The sequence below is a fragment of the Arachis hypogaea genome, chromosome 4, assembly GCF_003086295.3.
Source record: "Arachis hypogaea cultivar Tifrunner chromosome 4, arahy.Tifrunner.gnm2.J5K5, whole genome shotgun sequence".
Classification (NCBI taxonomy): Eukaryota; Viridiplantae; Streptophyta; class Magnoliopsida; order Fabales; family Fabaceae; genus Arachis; species Arachis hypogaea.
Window position 1 is genome coordinate 114,303,628 of NC_092039.1, and position 15,372 is coordinate 114,318,999.

Consider the following 15,372-nt stretch of genomic DNA (forward strand, 5'->3'; position numbering starts at 1 on the left):
CTTAACTTTATACTTACTGCAATTAGATGCTTTTCTTTTTATATCATTATCATGATGTGTTAGATCCTAATTAGCATTGATATGACGATATTATACCTGACAGATTACTATATATGTTTAGATACAATTTATGTTTAACAATATTACAACTTGATGTTTCTTTCAAGTTGTCTTCTAATAAAAACTTTCTAATTGGTTGACATTTGTATTGTTTTGATTTTTTTTAACCATTTAATTCTGATATGATCATAACTTTTTTAAACTAATTTTATTCAGTTTGATCGTCTACTTTATTTCTCTTTAGAACATTGTCATCTTTGAATATGGCTATGTTTGATTGATTGGATATCTAATTAAACAGAAAAAGTTATTTAATTAATATTTTTTTTGTTTAAATATGACTGTGTTTGTCTAATAATAGATTTTCTTTTTATTATGAGATCTTTAATACTGTTTTAACTTGAATATAATTTTGATTTGGGGAGATCATTATTGAATAATTCAGTTTTTAGGTATGTTCATAAAATAGTAATCCCGTGCAGTTTGCACGGTATATATATATATATATATATATATATATATATATATATATATATATATATATATATATATTTCAATTTTTAACAACATAAAAAATTAATTTTGAGTATTACAGTTAATTTTTCTTAATTACTTTATGTATCTATTTTTTACATTTTTTTAATTAACATCAAATTTTAAAATAATTACTAATTAATCTCATTTATATTGACTTTTTTTTTATTTTTATTGTTTTAAATTTTTGGACAAAAAACACATTTAAACCAAAGGGAGCAAAATTTTACACGAATAAGCCAAAACGAAAACTGCTTCATAAATCCACTAATGCACACTTATATGTAGTTCGAACCAACTAAATTCGAACTTCATTTCTACATAATTCGAACCAAGTCACAAACACACGCACACACTAATTCGAACCAATTAGGTTCGAATTATACACAACACACATGCACACACTAATTCGAACCAGCTTGGTTTGAATTACACATATAGTAATTTCTATGCTGTTAAAAAATTAAAAATTTATTAAAAAAATTAATAAATTAAAAAATAAAAAATATATATTTTATTTCATACATTAAAAAAAGCAAACAAAATATTTAATTACGAGACTTCTTTAAAATATTTGTAATCTATCAATTCGAATTCCATACAATACTATTTTGTCCATTTTTAATAGCTCATGAATATTTTTTAAAAAATTTATTTAAATTATACTACAAAAAATATTTTATCCTATGCAAAACAATTAAAAAAATGGCTTAAAAAATGTTAGAAGTACTATAAAAATTTGTAATGTTCTAATAACTTAGGTAAATACATACATGTACTCAAATTTTAAATAAAATACTCTACATAGTCAATAATAATTTAGAAATGAAAGAAAATATTTTATTCCATACAAAATAATTAAAAAATATATTTTATTCTAATACAAAAATTAAAAAAAAAGCTTAAAAAATGTTATGAGTACTATAAAAATTTGCAATATTCTAGTGATTTAGGTAAATACATGATAAAAATATTTTTTCTTTAAGATCTAAATTATTATTGACTATGTAGAGTATTTCTTTAATGTCCTAAGTCATTAGGATATTATAAATTTTTATAAATTTGTAATATATGGTGATTCGGATCACCATATAATTTAGGAGTACTATATATAGAAATACTCTATATAGTCAATAATAATTTAGATCTTAAAGAAAAAATATTTTTATCATGTATTTACCTAAATCACTAGAATATTATAAATTTTTATAGTATTCATAACATCTTTTAAGCCATTTTTTTAAAATTTTTTTGTATTAGAATAAAATATATTTTTTAATTATTTTGTATGGAATAAAATATTTTCTTTCATTTCTAAATTATTATTGACTATGTAGAGTATTTTATTTAAAATTTGAGTACATGCATGTATTTACCTAAGTTATTAGAATATTAAAAATTTTTATAGTACTCCTAACATTTTTTAAGCCATTTTTTATTGTTTTGCATAGGATAAAATATTTTTTGTAGTATAATTTAAATAAATTTATTAAAAAATATTCATGAGCTATTAAAAATGGACAAAAGAGTATTGTATGGAATTCGAATTGATAGATCACAAATATTTTAAAGAAGTCTCGTGATTAAATATTTTGTTAGCTTTTTTTAATGTATGAAATAAAATATATTTTTTAATTTTTAAATTATTAATTTTTTAATAAATTTTTTAATAAATTATTAATTTTTTAACAGCATAGAAATGACTATATGTATAATTCGAACCAAGTTGGTTCGAATTAGTGTGTGCGTGTGTGTTGTGTATAATTCGAACCTATTTAGTTAGAATTAGTGTATGCGTGTGTTTATATTTCGAACCTACTTAGTTCGAATTATGTAAAAATGGAGTTCGAATTTGGTTGGTTCGAACTATATATAAGCGTGCATTAGTAGATTCATGAAATAGTTTTAGTTTTGGCCGATTCGTGTAAAATTTTGCTCTCTTAGTTTATTATTGTGATTTTCCTTCTTCTTTACTCAAATTTTCGTAGCATTGTTTTACCCTCAATTTCATTTGCTTTATCTATATTCATCCATCAATATTTATTTTAAAATCAACCATTTTAAAAATTAAACACGCATCATAATGTATCACACCTAATCTTATTCATATGATTACATTATATTTTAATTATTTTTCTTAATTTTTTCTATAAAAAATAAAATCAAACCTAATTTTTTATATTTTATTTTTTCTATTATATACCAAGCATGAGCAGTGGCGGAACCAGAAATTTCATAAGAGGGGGGCCAATTAAATATAAAATATAACAAAAAATTAACAAAATATGATTTGTAGCATATATATCAAAAAAGTAATTATATTATATAAAAGTCAATGTTCAACTACATACTTTAAGATTTTGATATTTTTAAACTTGCTCGACGATGCTTCATGGAACTAAAATCATCAATTATCATCTCTGAAGTGAATTTTGAAGCAATTTCCTTTTCAATATATACAATCATACAATCTGCTAAAAATTCATCTTCCATCTTGTTTCGAAGCCTTGTTTTAATAATCTTCATAGCTGAAAAGGCCCGTTCAGTTGTTGCTGTTGTCACAGGAAGAGTCAAAACAAGACGAATTAATCTATCAATTAAAGGATATATATTTGATTTTCCTGTCTCTGTCAATTTTTGACACAATTCAGCAAGAGTAGACAAATTCTGAAAATCTGGAGCTTTAACCACATCAAGTTCATAATGTTGTAACTCATAATCCAATTGAATCTTTTCTTGCTCAGAAAAATCTAAAGAATAGAAATTCTTTACAAGATTGCATATGTTGCAAACACTGAATAACTTGAAAGCATCTTTAGGATCTAGAGATGTACTCAGTATGAGGAGCTCGGTTGCTTGCTCACTAAATCTACTATTTAGCTCTTTCAATTGAAAATCTATCACGCTAGTAAAAATGTCAACACGATAGTGGTGTTCAACAGTGACAACATCCTTTTTACGACGAGACCGAATTATGTCACTAAAAGAAGCACCCATATCAGGTATCTGAATAGCATGATCATTGCAGAAAGAACTAACTTTCTCCAAAAGTGCTCCCCAACTACTATCTCTTAACTGTTGAATCAATGACTTTGTACTAGAAACCAGATGCATAGCATTCAAAATGTCTTGAGATTTTTGTTGCAATGCTTGACAAAGTTTATCAGTGATTCCCATGATTTCTTTCATCATATGCAAAATGAAAACAAAATCAAATGATAATAAAGATTTAAGAGCATAAGTAGCATCACCACGTTGAGAATATGTAGATCCATTAGTAGCCAAATCTTCCAGAACTGAAGTTGTTGCTCCAAACATACGTAAAAGGCTACAAATTGAGTTGAAGTGAGAGCTCCACCTGGTATCTCCTGATCTTTTTAATGTGCCAATTTGATTTGCTCCTCTTCCTGTTTCAATTTGATTAGTTGCAACTAAATGGGAAATTTCAGTTGCATAAGCAGATCGTAATTCATCATTGCGTTTGCAAGAAGAGCACACAACATTGATAATATTACTCAAACTTTGGAAAAAAGCATGAACATCAACAACTTCTTTAGCCGCAGCAACAAGAGCTAGCTGTAATTGATGAGCAAAGCAATGAACATAATATGCATAAGGACATTCTTGAATAATTAAAGCTTGTAACCCTTTCCACTCTCCACGCATATTACTAGCTCCGTCATACCCTTGACCTCGAACATTTTGAATGTTGAGATTGTGATGAGATAATGCAGAACAAATCTCTTGTTTTAGAGTAGCAGAAGTAGTATCTTTGACATGAACAACATCTATTAGCCTTTCTTTGACAAATCCATGCTTATCAACAAATCTAACAACAAGTGCCATTTGTTCTCTTCTAGATTCATCTCTAGCTTCATCAACAATCAAACAAAACTTTGCATTACCAATCTCATTGCGAATTTCATTTTGCACCTTTCTAGCAAAAACATGTAGAATTTCCTTTTGAATAGAAGGTGATGTGTATATTGCATTTTGAGGAGCATTATCCAAAACAACTGCATCCACTTCTTTATTGTAAGAAGCTAATAATTTTAACATTTCAAGAAAATTTCCTCGATTCTGAGACTCATGACTCTCGTCATGTCCCCTAAAAGCACAAGCTTGAAACGTTAACCATTTGACAGTATCAATAGAGGCTTTAAGACGCAATCTATTGCTTAAAACTTGTTGTGAGCTTTGCTTAGCCAATACTTTGTCAATGTGACGTAATTGATTAAGCAAATCTTTACAAGACTTAACAGCAATATTATGAGGAGAATTAAGAGATTTACCCACATGAGATAAAAATGCACAATCCTTTCCATTATTCACTTTTTTCCAATTGCGAAATCCTCCTGATGTGAATGGACTTGATTTTCTAGAAAATAAATAGCATGGAAGACAAAATGCAGCATCCACTTCTGGCGAATATTCTAGCCAAGAAAAACTCTTAAACCAATGAGCTTTGAAACGACGAGGATGACTTTCTAGACCAGAAAGAGGGTACTCATCCATAATAAATTGATATGGTCCAAACTTTATGTATGCTCTACGGATTTCATCTTGTTGATTGATAGGATAATTCCAAATTTGCGGACGCTTTCCGGGATCACGCATCAATGTATCAATATTAACTTGATCTATTTCAGTCCTTGCTATTTTGGAAGTAGGGGGTTGAATATCTTGCTCAACAAGTTGTGTCACAGGTTGTTCAATAATATTTTGAACATTACTCAAAGAATCTGAAGCTGAATTTTGTTCATCATATATTCTCTCTTTTCTCTTGAAAAATGAGTGAATTGTTTTCATCTTTGACATTTTTAACTTAACTTGAACTATCTAACAAAAAAAAAACAAAAATAATTGCATATATATTATTTTCTTAAAAAAAATATTAATCCTATTGAGCAATAACAAATAATTTTAGAAACACAAATATATAATAACCAAAAATAAAGTTATTGATTTACCTGATTATTTTTTGTTCCAAGTCTCACAAAAAAATAATTCTATTGAGTTTTGTCCTCATTTCAATCTTTGAACACTGTCCATTATAAAAAAAAAATAAATTAATTATTTTAAATAAATAATGTAAATAATACTTGACATTGTCATTAACTTAAAAAAAATTGAAATATACCTCTTTGAATCTTTGTTGTGCATTCAATGGTTAATATTTTGTTGTTCACTTCTCTTCAATGGTTTTTCTTCGTATGTCTTGTTTTGGTATGGAAAGAAAATTAGAATGAGAAGAGTAGAAGACCAAAAGTTTGGGAATCACTAAAAGAGAGAGAAAAGTGGCGCTATGCCTATGATAGTTTGAAACAAATATTTGAAAAATGTACTAGGGTTACTTTAATTAATAGTATGGGCTTGGGCTAGTATAATAGAACCATTTTTATTAATTATTAGAATGAGCTATTTGTTAACAAGAGCAACAATAATTCAAATATCTAATACATAATGCAGTTTTTAGTTTTTTTAATTTATAAAATTTTGTAAGTTATATTTTTTTTAATATTATATATAAAAAAATTTAATATTATTAATTATTACTATTTACTATTTTTTTTTAAAAAATTTGGGGGGGACCATGGCCACCTTAGGTCCCCGTGGATCCGCCACTGAGCATGAGTATTAATTCTTGGACATATAGAAGAGAACCGATTCCAAAACATGAATCAAAAGTGTCATATCACCAAATTTTAAGTTTTTTTCTATTCAAATATTTTATGTCGACAATTTGCTTCCTATTATATATTGGTTATATCCCTTAATTGATTATTTTTCTTAAAATTAAAATTTCTAATTGATTATATTCTTATTTTTCTAATTTTATTTCATGACAGATTCTTTTTTAAATAGATGTATACGAGAAAAATGATATAAACGGGAATGCGCCTCATCATCAAAACTTTCACTCAATTTTACATATTCAAATATCTATATTCTTGATTGATTAATTTCAACTATATTTAAAGTATATTCTCTAATAATTTTTTTATAAATAAAATATCTAATTTATTATATTCCAATTTTTTAATTATATCAAACAATTGATTCTTCTTTTAAACTGATTACTATGGAAAAATCTATTAAACTCTACCTCTTTAACTTATATATTTATATTGATTTTTACTGTATATCGTTTACATCTTTAATTCCTTCCTTCTTTAAAAAAAAAAACCAATCAATTACATTACGAATTTTAATTATATATTGACAATTAGTAGTAATTAATTATTAATTTACGTATAATTAAATAGAAAATACTTTTTTAAAAATAATTGGAAAGAGAGATATGCATACTACTGAGACCAAAATATGTTATGTTAATATGTTTAGCACTAAAATACTATTTGATATAAGATAATATAATGATTAACATGAACATTTATATAATAAATAATATTATACATATAGTTATATAGAATAATATAATCCATTACATTTGCTAGCATATCGTCTTTTCTTTCCTTCTCCCTCTGTTTGTTTTTTTTTTTTTTGTGGGTAACATGTAGTGGTGAAGCATAAATGGCCAAAGTTTAAATAATTTTTTTCTAACAAATTAAAGGCTACCTCAATCATTGTGATTATATATAATATAATCAGTTGGCTTTAATCGTTGAACTTCTATGTAATTTAATAATAGCTATGATTATCAATATCCTATGATATGAGTTTGTCCTACCTCTTGTATAAACCTTGGCATAGAAATAAATTAATATAATTTGAAAAGAAAAAACTGATTATATGAGTAGTGTGTAACAAATTTTAGCTAATTAAAAGAATTTTTTGATCAATCTCCGACCACTCTTATAGTTATTATTCTCACTCACGAGTTAACCTGTAAATTCATATGAGATTATGAATTTAGATATAAAATCGAATTGATTCGAACATAAACTCAATCCTAAGTAAATTCGATTGGACTCGATTAAATTTGCGTATCTATGACCGAAATAGTGAGTTTGTATTTTTCTTCATTTTTACTAAAAAAATGTCATTTTAAAATTAAAAAAAAATTATTATGATTACGATAACACTTCCAAAAAATGAAAGAAAACTCACTCACGACTCATTCATCTGCATCGTTTCTCTCAAGTCTCACTTTTTCCATATTCTGTCGCAGTCATCATTTCCCGTTGAGCTGCTGTTATTCGCCTACGACTGTTATTTCTGCTCTGATTTGCGCCATTGTCTTTGTGAATTTTACTTCTGTTGCTCTTTGCTCTGTATTTCTTTGCGTTTCCACTATCCGCAACTCCAGCGTGCTATCACCGTTCACGAGTTCGACTACTTCTCCGACAATCCTATCTCTACTCTGATTCGCGTTGTCGTGAAGTCATGACTCTTTGTCGCCGTTGTTTTGTGCTGCTGCAGCACTCTCACCGCCACTGCCTGCTGCACTCTTGTTATCGATCCGCTGTTGCTAGGACTTTGCCCCTTCTTTACTTCTGCATCTTCTATTTTTTGTATGCCTTTGTCTCTTCTTTGAGTCTTTGCTTCTTAATTTAGTTTTTTTTTTTAAATTTTATTACTTCTAATTTTAATCTATTGCTTATTGCTTATGTTAAATAGTCAAATGATTTATCCATTCATGATTGTTAATAATTAATTATTTTGATTAGAGTTAATGATAAATTATAACAGATTGTTAAAGTTGTATTAAATGTTGAATCGTCTAATGTTTATTATTTTTGTGATGTAGAGTTAAAGATTTATAATTTTTTTTACTTTTAGTATTGCGCTTTGGTAAATTACAGTATTGATTTTTTTGGTTTTTTAATTTAATTATTTAATATTGTTCAATGTTCAATTAAAAATTTAGTATTATAGATTAAAAATTTTTAATTTTATGTGTTCTATGTTATATTTGTATAAAAATAATTATAAAAAATTTAAATGTGTATTTTAAAGTATTTGTTATAATGTGTGTTACTATTTTAATTTATCATGTGTTTTAAGATTAGTATTATTAATTTTAAAAAATTAATTAAAATTAAATAAATATACATTATATATATATATATAAATTTTATAATAGATAAATTTATATATGTCTACGAATTAATTCATGAGTTGACTCGCAAGTTTAACATTGTTGGCCATAGTATATTATCATCAGAATATCTAAATCTACATCAGTATACATATAACGTTTTTTATTATCATTAAGACGTGTGTTAGGTAGAAACCAACGTTCTGAAAAACCGGTAAAAACCGGTCAAATGGATGGATAACCGATGAAACGAACCGGTTTTTAAAGGTTCGGTTTACTCTTCCAAAATTTAAAACGGTGCCGTTTTTTTTTAAAATGAAAAACAGCATAACTGCAGAACACCCTCCCGGCCCACCCCACTTCCTTTCTCTCTGTATCTCTCTCACCCGGCGGCCAAAAACCCTAATCCTCTCTTCTCTTCGACACCCACCACCCATCACCCATAGTCCTCTCTTCTCTTCGAAGAACAGCCACCACCCACCCTTGCCGAACCCTTCTCTCCCTTCTCTCTCTATCGCCCTCTCTGTCCGAGCTCTCTCCATCGCTGCTTCGCTGCTCCTCGCCGTGGGTCGTTTCTGCTTCTCCCCTCCTCGCCGGCGTCGTTTCTGCTTCTCTTCTCCACACCGCATCTCGCCGTCGTTGCTTCTTTTCAACCCTCTCAGGTCTCAAGTCTCAATCTCTAACTCTCTGACTCTATCCCTTTGAAATTTGAAATTTATTATTGTTGATTCTGCTGAGTTTTGAGATATTAATTTTTGAATTTTTATTTGAATTCAGTCCGTTGATATTGAATTAAGTATTTAAGTCTGCTTAGATTGAGTTATAAATTTAATTGTTTAATTTATTAATTCTGCTGAGATGGATATTTAAATCCAATCTGTTGTACTTGTTTTGGTGAATGGTTGTTTTGCTGTTATTGATTCAAAATAGAAACATTACCTCTATTCTGCATTGGATTTACTATATGGCTTCATATGATTTCGTTGAATTATGCTTTTGATTCTTAGGTTGGATGCATGTTTTGGATTAGTGACTTATTGGCTTGCAGAAATTCACATATAGGGAGTAATCTTTTAATAATTTTAGGAAAAATATAGGTAGACAATGAAAATACTAAACAATGTGAACAATGGATATATCGGATATTCATTTTACGTGTGTGGATGGTTATTCTAATATTAAGATTTAGATGAGTAATTTGGAGGTTTAGTGTGTTTTAATTTGATTGGTGGTTGTTTATGTTGTTCAAGAAAGTTATTGGTTACCTAGCATAACCCATAATTTTATTATATATTTAATTAAATCGATTTAATCACGGTTCAATCCAGTTGAATTATTGAACTATTGAATCAGTCACTTAACCGGTTCAATGACCGGTTCTCGCAACCTTGCTTCCAATCATAATAAGAAAAACCCCAAAAGTATTGTTAAACTCTAATTCCTAAATTATGGGAAACGAGTTCTACAAATTGCTAGTGTTTTCCACTTTTCCTCCATCATCCTTCAACAAGTAGCACGATTCGTTCTGGGAGTCTGTTGCTATTTCGTTTTTGTCTACTTTGATGTCCCTGCTTCACATTTTTTATGCAATTTGTTGTGCTTCATAATTGTTCACTGAATTGACATCTTATAATTATGTGCAGAACCAGAGCTTGTAGTGAGAATTGGAGTCAGGTAAAAGAAGAAATGGCGTTCAGAGGCAAAGAGATGATGAAGAAAGTGTTGAAGAGAGTTGGAGAGAACAATTTGAACCCGAGAGTGAAGGAATCGCTGGAGAAATGTATACCTCGAAGCAAGGTTGTAATGGGTCGTGCCAAACGCGGCCTATTTGCCGGTAGACACATTCAGTTCGGCAACAGTGTTAGTGAAGATGGCGGTAACAAGTTATTAGCTTGATGCTTTTTTTTTTATTTTACTTTTCTTATTTGCAGCTTCTTCTTTAAATGGCGTTGGAAAGTTTTGTGCTTTAGCTTGTAGTTGTTACATATTTTTGCAGATTCTGAGTTGTTTAAATGCTATAGGTTAGAGTTACTGTTTTATGTGCCTCTGTTTAACTGTTGTTGATGAATTAGTCTTCTCAATTCATTGGATGATTCTTAAAACTTAAGTTTTGAAGGATTCTAATTGGAGCCAGTAAATTCATTAGTCTTGGCCTTGGATGTTTAATAGTACCACTACTTTAACAGTTGAGTACATTTGTTAGGCAGGATATAGATCCCAATAGTTGTGCTTGCAGCATTACACCACACCTTGCAACATCTTGTTTACCACAGTAATTGATGATAATTACAAATTTTTATGGTTATGTTTGTTTAATGATCCCAACTCACTTTGTTTCCTCAATTGTGTCGGGGCAGTTTCTTCACCTTTTAAATATGTAAAAGAAGAAAGAAAGAACCAAAAACAGATCAATATTGATGAGAACTTGTTTGTTAAATGATTTGATAGGACAAGGAGAACGTGGAAACCTAATGTCCAAGAAAAGCGGCTCTTCAGTTACATCCTGGATCGTCACATTCAGGTCAAAGTGACCACCCATGCCCTTTGTTGCATAGACAAAGCTGGTGGGATTGATGAATACTTGCTGAAAACTCCTTATCAAAAGATGGACACTGAGATCGGTGTCTTCTGGAAGGCAAAGATGGAGAAGCTCTATGAAGAGCTTGGCGAGAAGGAGGTTGTGTTCTTTGCACCAAAGGATGAAGCCAAGTTTGAACAAGGCTTTAGAGATTTGAAGCTATCTGAAAAGGAAGCGCGCAAGGAAACCAGAAGAAAAATGTTTGCCCAGATAAGCAAGCACAAGCTGATTGGGGTAGAAAGTAAAGATGGTCAATCTATCGAGGACGGTGAAGAAATCTTGCATAGTGCTCGGAAACAGTTGGTCCCAGTTTCATATGTGTTGGCTGCTGACAAGCTCAAGGTTGGGAGTTATGTTTCTAATTAACGATGTGTTACCTGATAATAGTGGTGTAATCTGTATCAGCTCATGGCTGTTTCACTCAGTACTAAAGCTTTTCCCTCACATTGCATTTTCAGTGTAGTTTTTACAGTCAAAAACGGCATTCTAAATAATGAACAAAGAAGGGTATTGTCTTCATGTTGTTTCTCTGCTGTTCAATTTTGCTCATTTGGGTTGTGTATTGCCTAAATTTTTTTTTCTGTTTTCCTTAAGCGGGGAATGCTTTTGAGCTATCTGGCCATACTAGCTAAAATGTCGCATAAAATAATCGTCAATTTTATGGACATAAAATTAGATCTTAGAAGTGTGCATCGTGAAACAACAATATGGTTATTGTTAACAGAAGTAACAACTATTAACCTATTACTCAGATCCTATATTAAACATTATAAAATTGAGTATCAATCATCGATGTCTACTGAAGACACATAAATAGTGAGTTTTAACAAAATATCTATTGCAAGCATAATGTGGTTAAGCCACAAACGGGAGATAGCATCCATAACAAAAGGTCCTAAGAAGAGAATATTTACCAATATACTATGCAAGCATAATCAGTACATATATTTACACATAAACTACTGCCAGACTAGCACACTAAGACGAATAGACGATCGCAAACTTAAGCTCTCAATTCATCACAAACTAGTAGACGAGTAAATTTTTATAATGGTCTTTGAGATTCAGCTTGTTATTTAATGTGGTCCTTGAAAGTTCTTGAAATACCAATAGCATTATTATAGTCTCCTAAATACGACTCCGAACATTATAGTAATCTTTAGTTATTTTTTTAGTGATGAGTCATCACCGAAGTACTGGCTTGTCACGAGTTTGCCACGCTGAATAGTGCCAACGGCTAGTGCCAACGGCTAGTTTAACTGGCACAATTTTAGTTTATACTCAATTTAGTCTCTCTGTTTATATTTAACTCTAAATTCCTAAATGTTCAGTAAGTTAATTTCTTCTTCTTCATCGTTCTCTTCTAATTCTTCTTCTTGTTCCCGAAGTTGGAAGTTAATATCCATGATGGGTGGTGGGAGCACTGGAGCTGGAAGCTCTATTTGTTCACCGTCTAGTGGCCATCGGACAAGAATGCAAAATAGGAACAGAAGATCGGGGGTGTCGGAATGGTGCGGTTGTGGCTGTGGGCCGGTTCTCAGGTGATCTGAGACAAATTTAAACCCAAACAAACCATTTTTTTGTTATCCCAATTATAATGTGAGTTATCAATATTACTTGTGTTGTTATGATCGTTCTTACCTCACTGTTCTTCTTTTGTTGTTCTTCTCTGAAGCTTGAACATGTTATATCAGAGAAGTTTGAGCATGTTATATCTTTGCTTGATTACAGACAAATAGAAAGAGATATTGTGGACTTTTTGTGTGGATAGATAATGAGTAGGATGAACTACTTGAGAAACCAGAATTTTATGGAGACAATCATGAAGTGAAGATGAACTTTGATTGGAGGTTTGGGAGGTTGGAGGAAGGTGTCCGAAATAAAAAATTGGTTAACCAGTTGTTGGTAGTAGTTGTGTGTGTATTGATAGTGTTTATGGTTATCCTGTATTGTAAATCATGAGTGAAAAGAGTTGGTAGTGGGTTGAGTGCGTTGAGAGTGTGAGAGAGTGCATTGGGGAGGGGGATTAGGATTCAAAGGAGGAAGGGAGGGGGATTAGGGGCTAGGGGATTAGATTCTTGATAATTAATTAATTAAAAATTTAATTATAGATTTTTTGGTGGCTACCTCAGCATCCTTCTCATAAAAAATGTGATCCACTGAGTTTAGGGACATGCTTGTTAAATTTTAAAATCATTTAAAGATTATTTTATCAATAAAAAAAGTCAAGTACTATTTTGTCAGCACCAAAATTTTTTGAGTATCGATTTAGTATTTATCTCTTCTTTTTCATTTCTGGATATTTTGGATCTTATTTTATTTTTCTGCTTTTAGAAAAAGAATTTTAATTTTCTCAAATTTTTTATTTTTTAATTCAAAGAATAATGCTGACCACCTGAATTCCAACGTCCAGACCCTTATTGTGGGACATTTTTAAAAAATTAGAATAAATTAATTTTAAAATTTTAATTTTTTATTTTTTAGCGTAAAATTTTTTATTTTTAACATTTTTTAAATTAAAAAATTAAAAAAATAATTTTATAACATTTTTGTTTTCTAAAATGATTTTTTTATTTTTTATTCATTGAATATTGTTGCAACCTGGCACTCGGACCCTGTTTCTCAATACATAAACTTGCAAAACTTTTTAAAAAATTTAGAATAAATTAATTTTAGAATTTAAACTTTTTGTTTATTAAATATTGTTGGATCTTATTTTATTTTTTTATTTTAAAAAAATAAATTTCTTAATTTAAAATTCAAAAATTAAAAATTATTAATTTTAAAAAATTTAAATATTTTTCAATTTGTTATTTTTGTTTTTTTATTCACAAGATAATGTTGGCCACCTAAATTCCAAAGCTTAGATGTTGATTTTTTTATTGTCGGATATTTTTTAAAATTTAGAATAAAAATTTAAATTTTTTTATTTTTTATTTTTTAGATATTATTGAAAATTTTTTATTTTTTCTCTTTTAGTAAAAAATTATTTTTTTAAATTTTAAAATAAAAATTTAAAAAGTATTTTTTAAAATTTCAAATTTTTGAATGATTTTTTTTATTCAATGAATATTGTTGGAAACGGGCACTTAGACTGCGTTTGTTTTTGAAAACAGGACAGGACAAGATACTGATGGACAGAGACACAAAATTTTATGTTCTTGTATTGTGTTTGGTGATAAACTAGAACAAATTATCAAAATCTAATTTATTCTCATTTTTTTTCATTCAAAAAATTTGAGATGAGAAATATAATAATAGAAAATATAATTATAAAAAATCAACAAGAATAATAAAAGAAAAAATAAAAAATAAGTTATGTCCCTTATTAGTGTCTCCGTGTTTTTCCTGTCAGGTTAGACACAAAACAAAATACACTAGTTCAATGTCTCTGGACACATTGTCTCTGTCCATGTCTCTTCTGTCAAACACGATTTTTTTGTTGTCTTTGTATCTCTGTCTCAGTATCCTGTCTCTGTAAACAAACGCAGCTTAGACCCGACACCTAGACTTGCTGAAAATTTTTAAATATTTAGAAAAAATTATTTTTAAAATTTTCCTGTTTTTGTTTATTGGATATTACTTGATTTTATTTTATTCTTCTATTTTTATAAAAAAATAATTTTTAATTTAAAAATTTAAAAATTTAAAAAATTTGTAAAATTTTATTTTTTTTATTGAGAGGATAATGCTGGCTATCCGAACTCCGTGTCAGATCGTTGATTTTTTTATTGTTGGATTTTTTTAAACTTTAAAATAAAAATTTAAATCTTTTATTTATGGATATTGTTAAAATTTTTTATTTTTGTATTTTTAGTAAAAAATTAGTTTTAAAATTAAAAATTTTAAAAATAATTTTATAATATTTTAATTTTTTAAATATTTTTTTATTCACTAGATATTGCTGGAAGCTAGCACCCGAACTCCCGTATCCCAGTGTTTGAACTTGCTGAAATTTTAAAAGATTTAGAATAAATTAATTTTAAAAATTTAATAGTTTTAGTTTATTAAATATTACTGGATTTTATTTTATTTTTTATTTTTAAAAAAAATTAATTTTTTTATATTAAAAACCCAAAAATTTTAAAAATTAATTTTTTAAAATTTTAGTATTTTTTAAATTTTTTATTTTTGTTTTTTATTCACCTGAATTCTGACGATTAAATCTTTAACATTTTTATTGTAGGACCTTTTTTAG

At 28.6% G+C, this 15,372-nt stretch overlaps 2 protein-coding genes across 2 annotated transcripts; one reads left to right on the plus strand and one right to left on the minus strand.

Annotated features, from left to right (window-relative positions):
- Positions 1-3,334: 3,334 nt before the first annotated feature.
- On the minus strand, positions 3,335-5,211 carry LOC112795231 (uncharacterized). The gene is made up of 2 exons (XM_025837171.1): positions 3,398-5,211; positions 3,335-3,344 (listed from the first exon to the last, which is right to left on the minus strand). Exons 1-2 carry the CDS (start codon positions 5,209-5,211, stop codon positions 3,335-3,337), a joined length of 1,824 nt encoding a protein of 607 aa, XP_025692956.1.
- A 3,681-nt stretch (positions 5,212-8,892) lies between these two features.
- On the plus strand, positions 8,893-11,693 carry LOC112797378 (uncharacterized). Its single transcript, XM_025840281.2, has 3 exons — positions 8,893-9,258; positions 10,240-10,479; positions 11,045-11,693. Exons 1-3 carry the CDS (start codon positions 8,912-8,914, stop codon positions 11,538-11,540), a joined length of 1,083 nt encoding a protein of 360 aa, XP_025696066.1. The 5' UTR covers positions 8,893-8,911; the 3' UTR covers positions 11,541-11,693.
- The last annotated feature ends 3,679 nt before the right edge of the window (positions 11,694-15,372 follow it).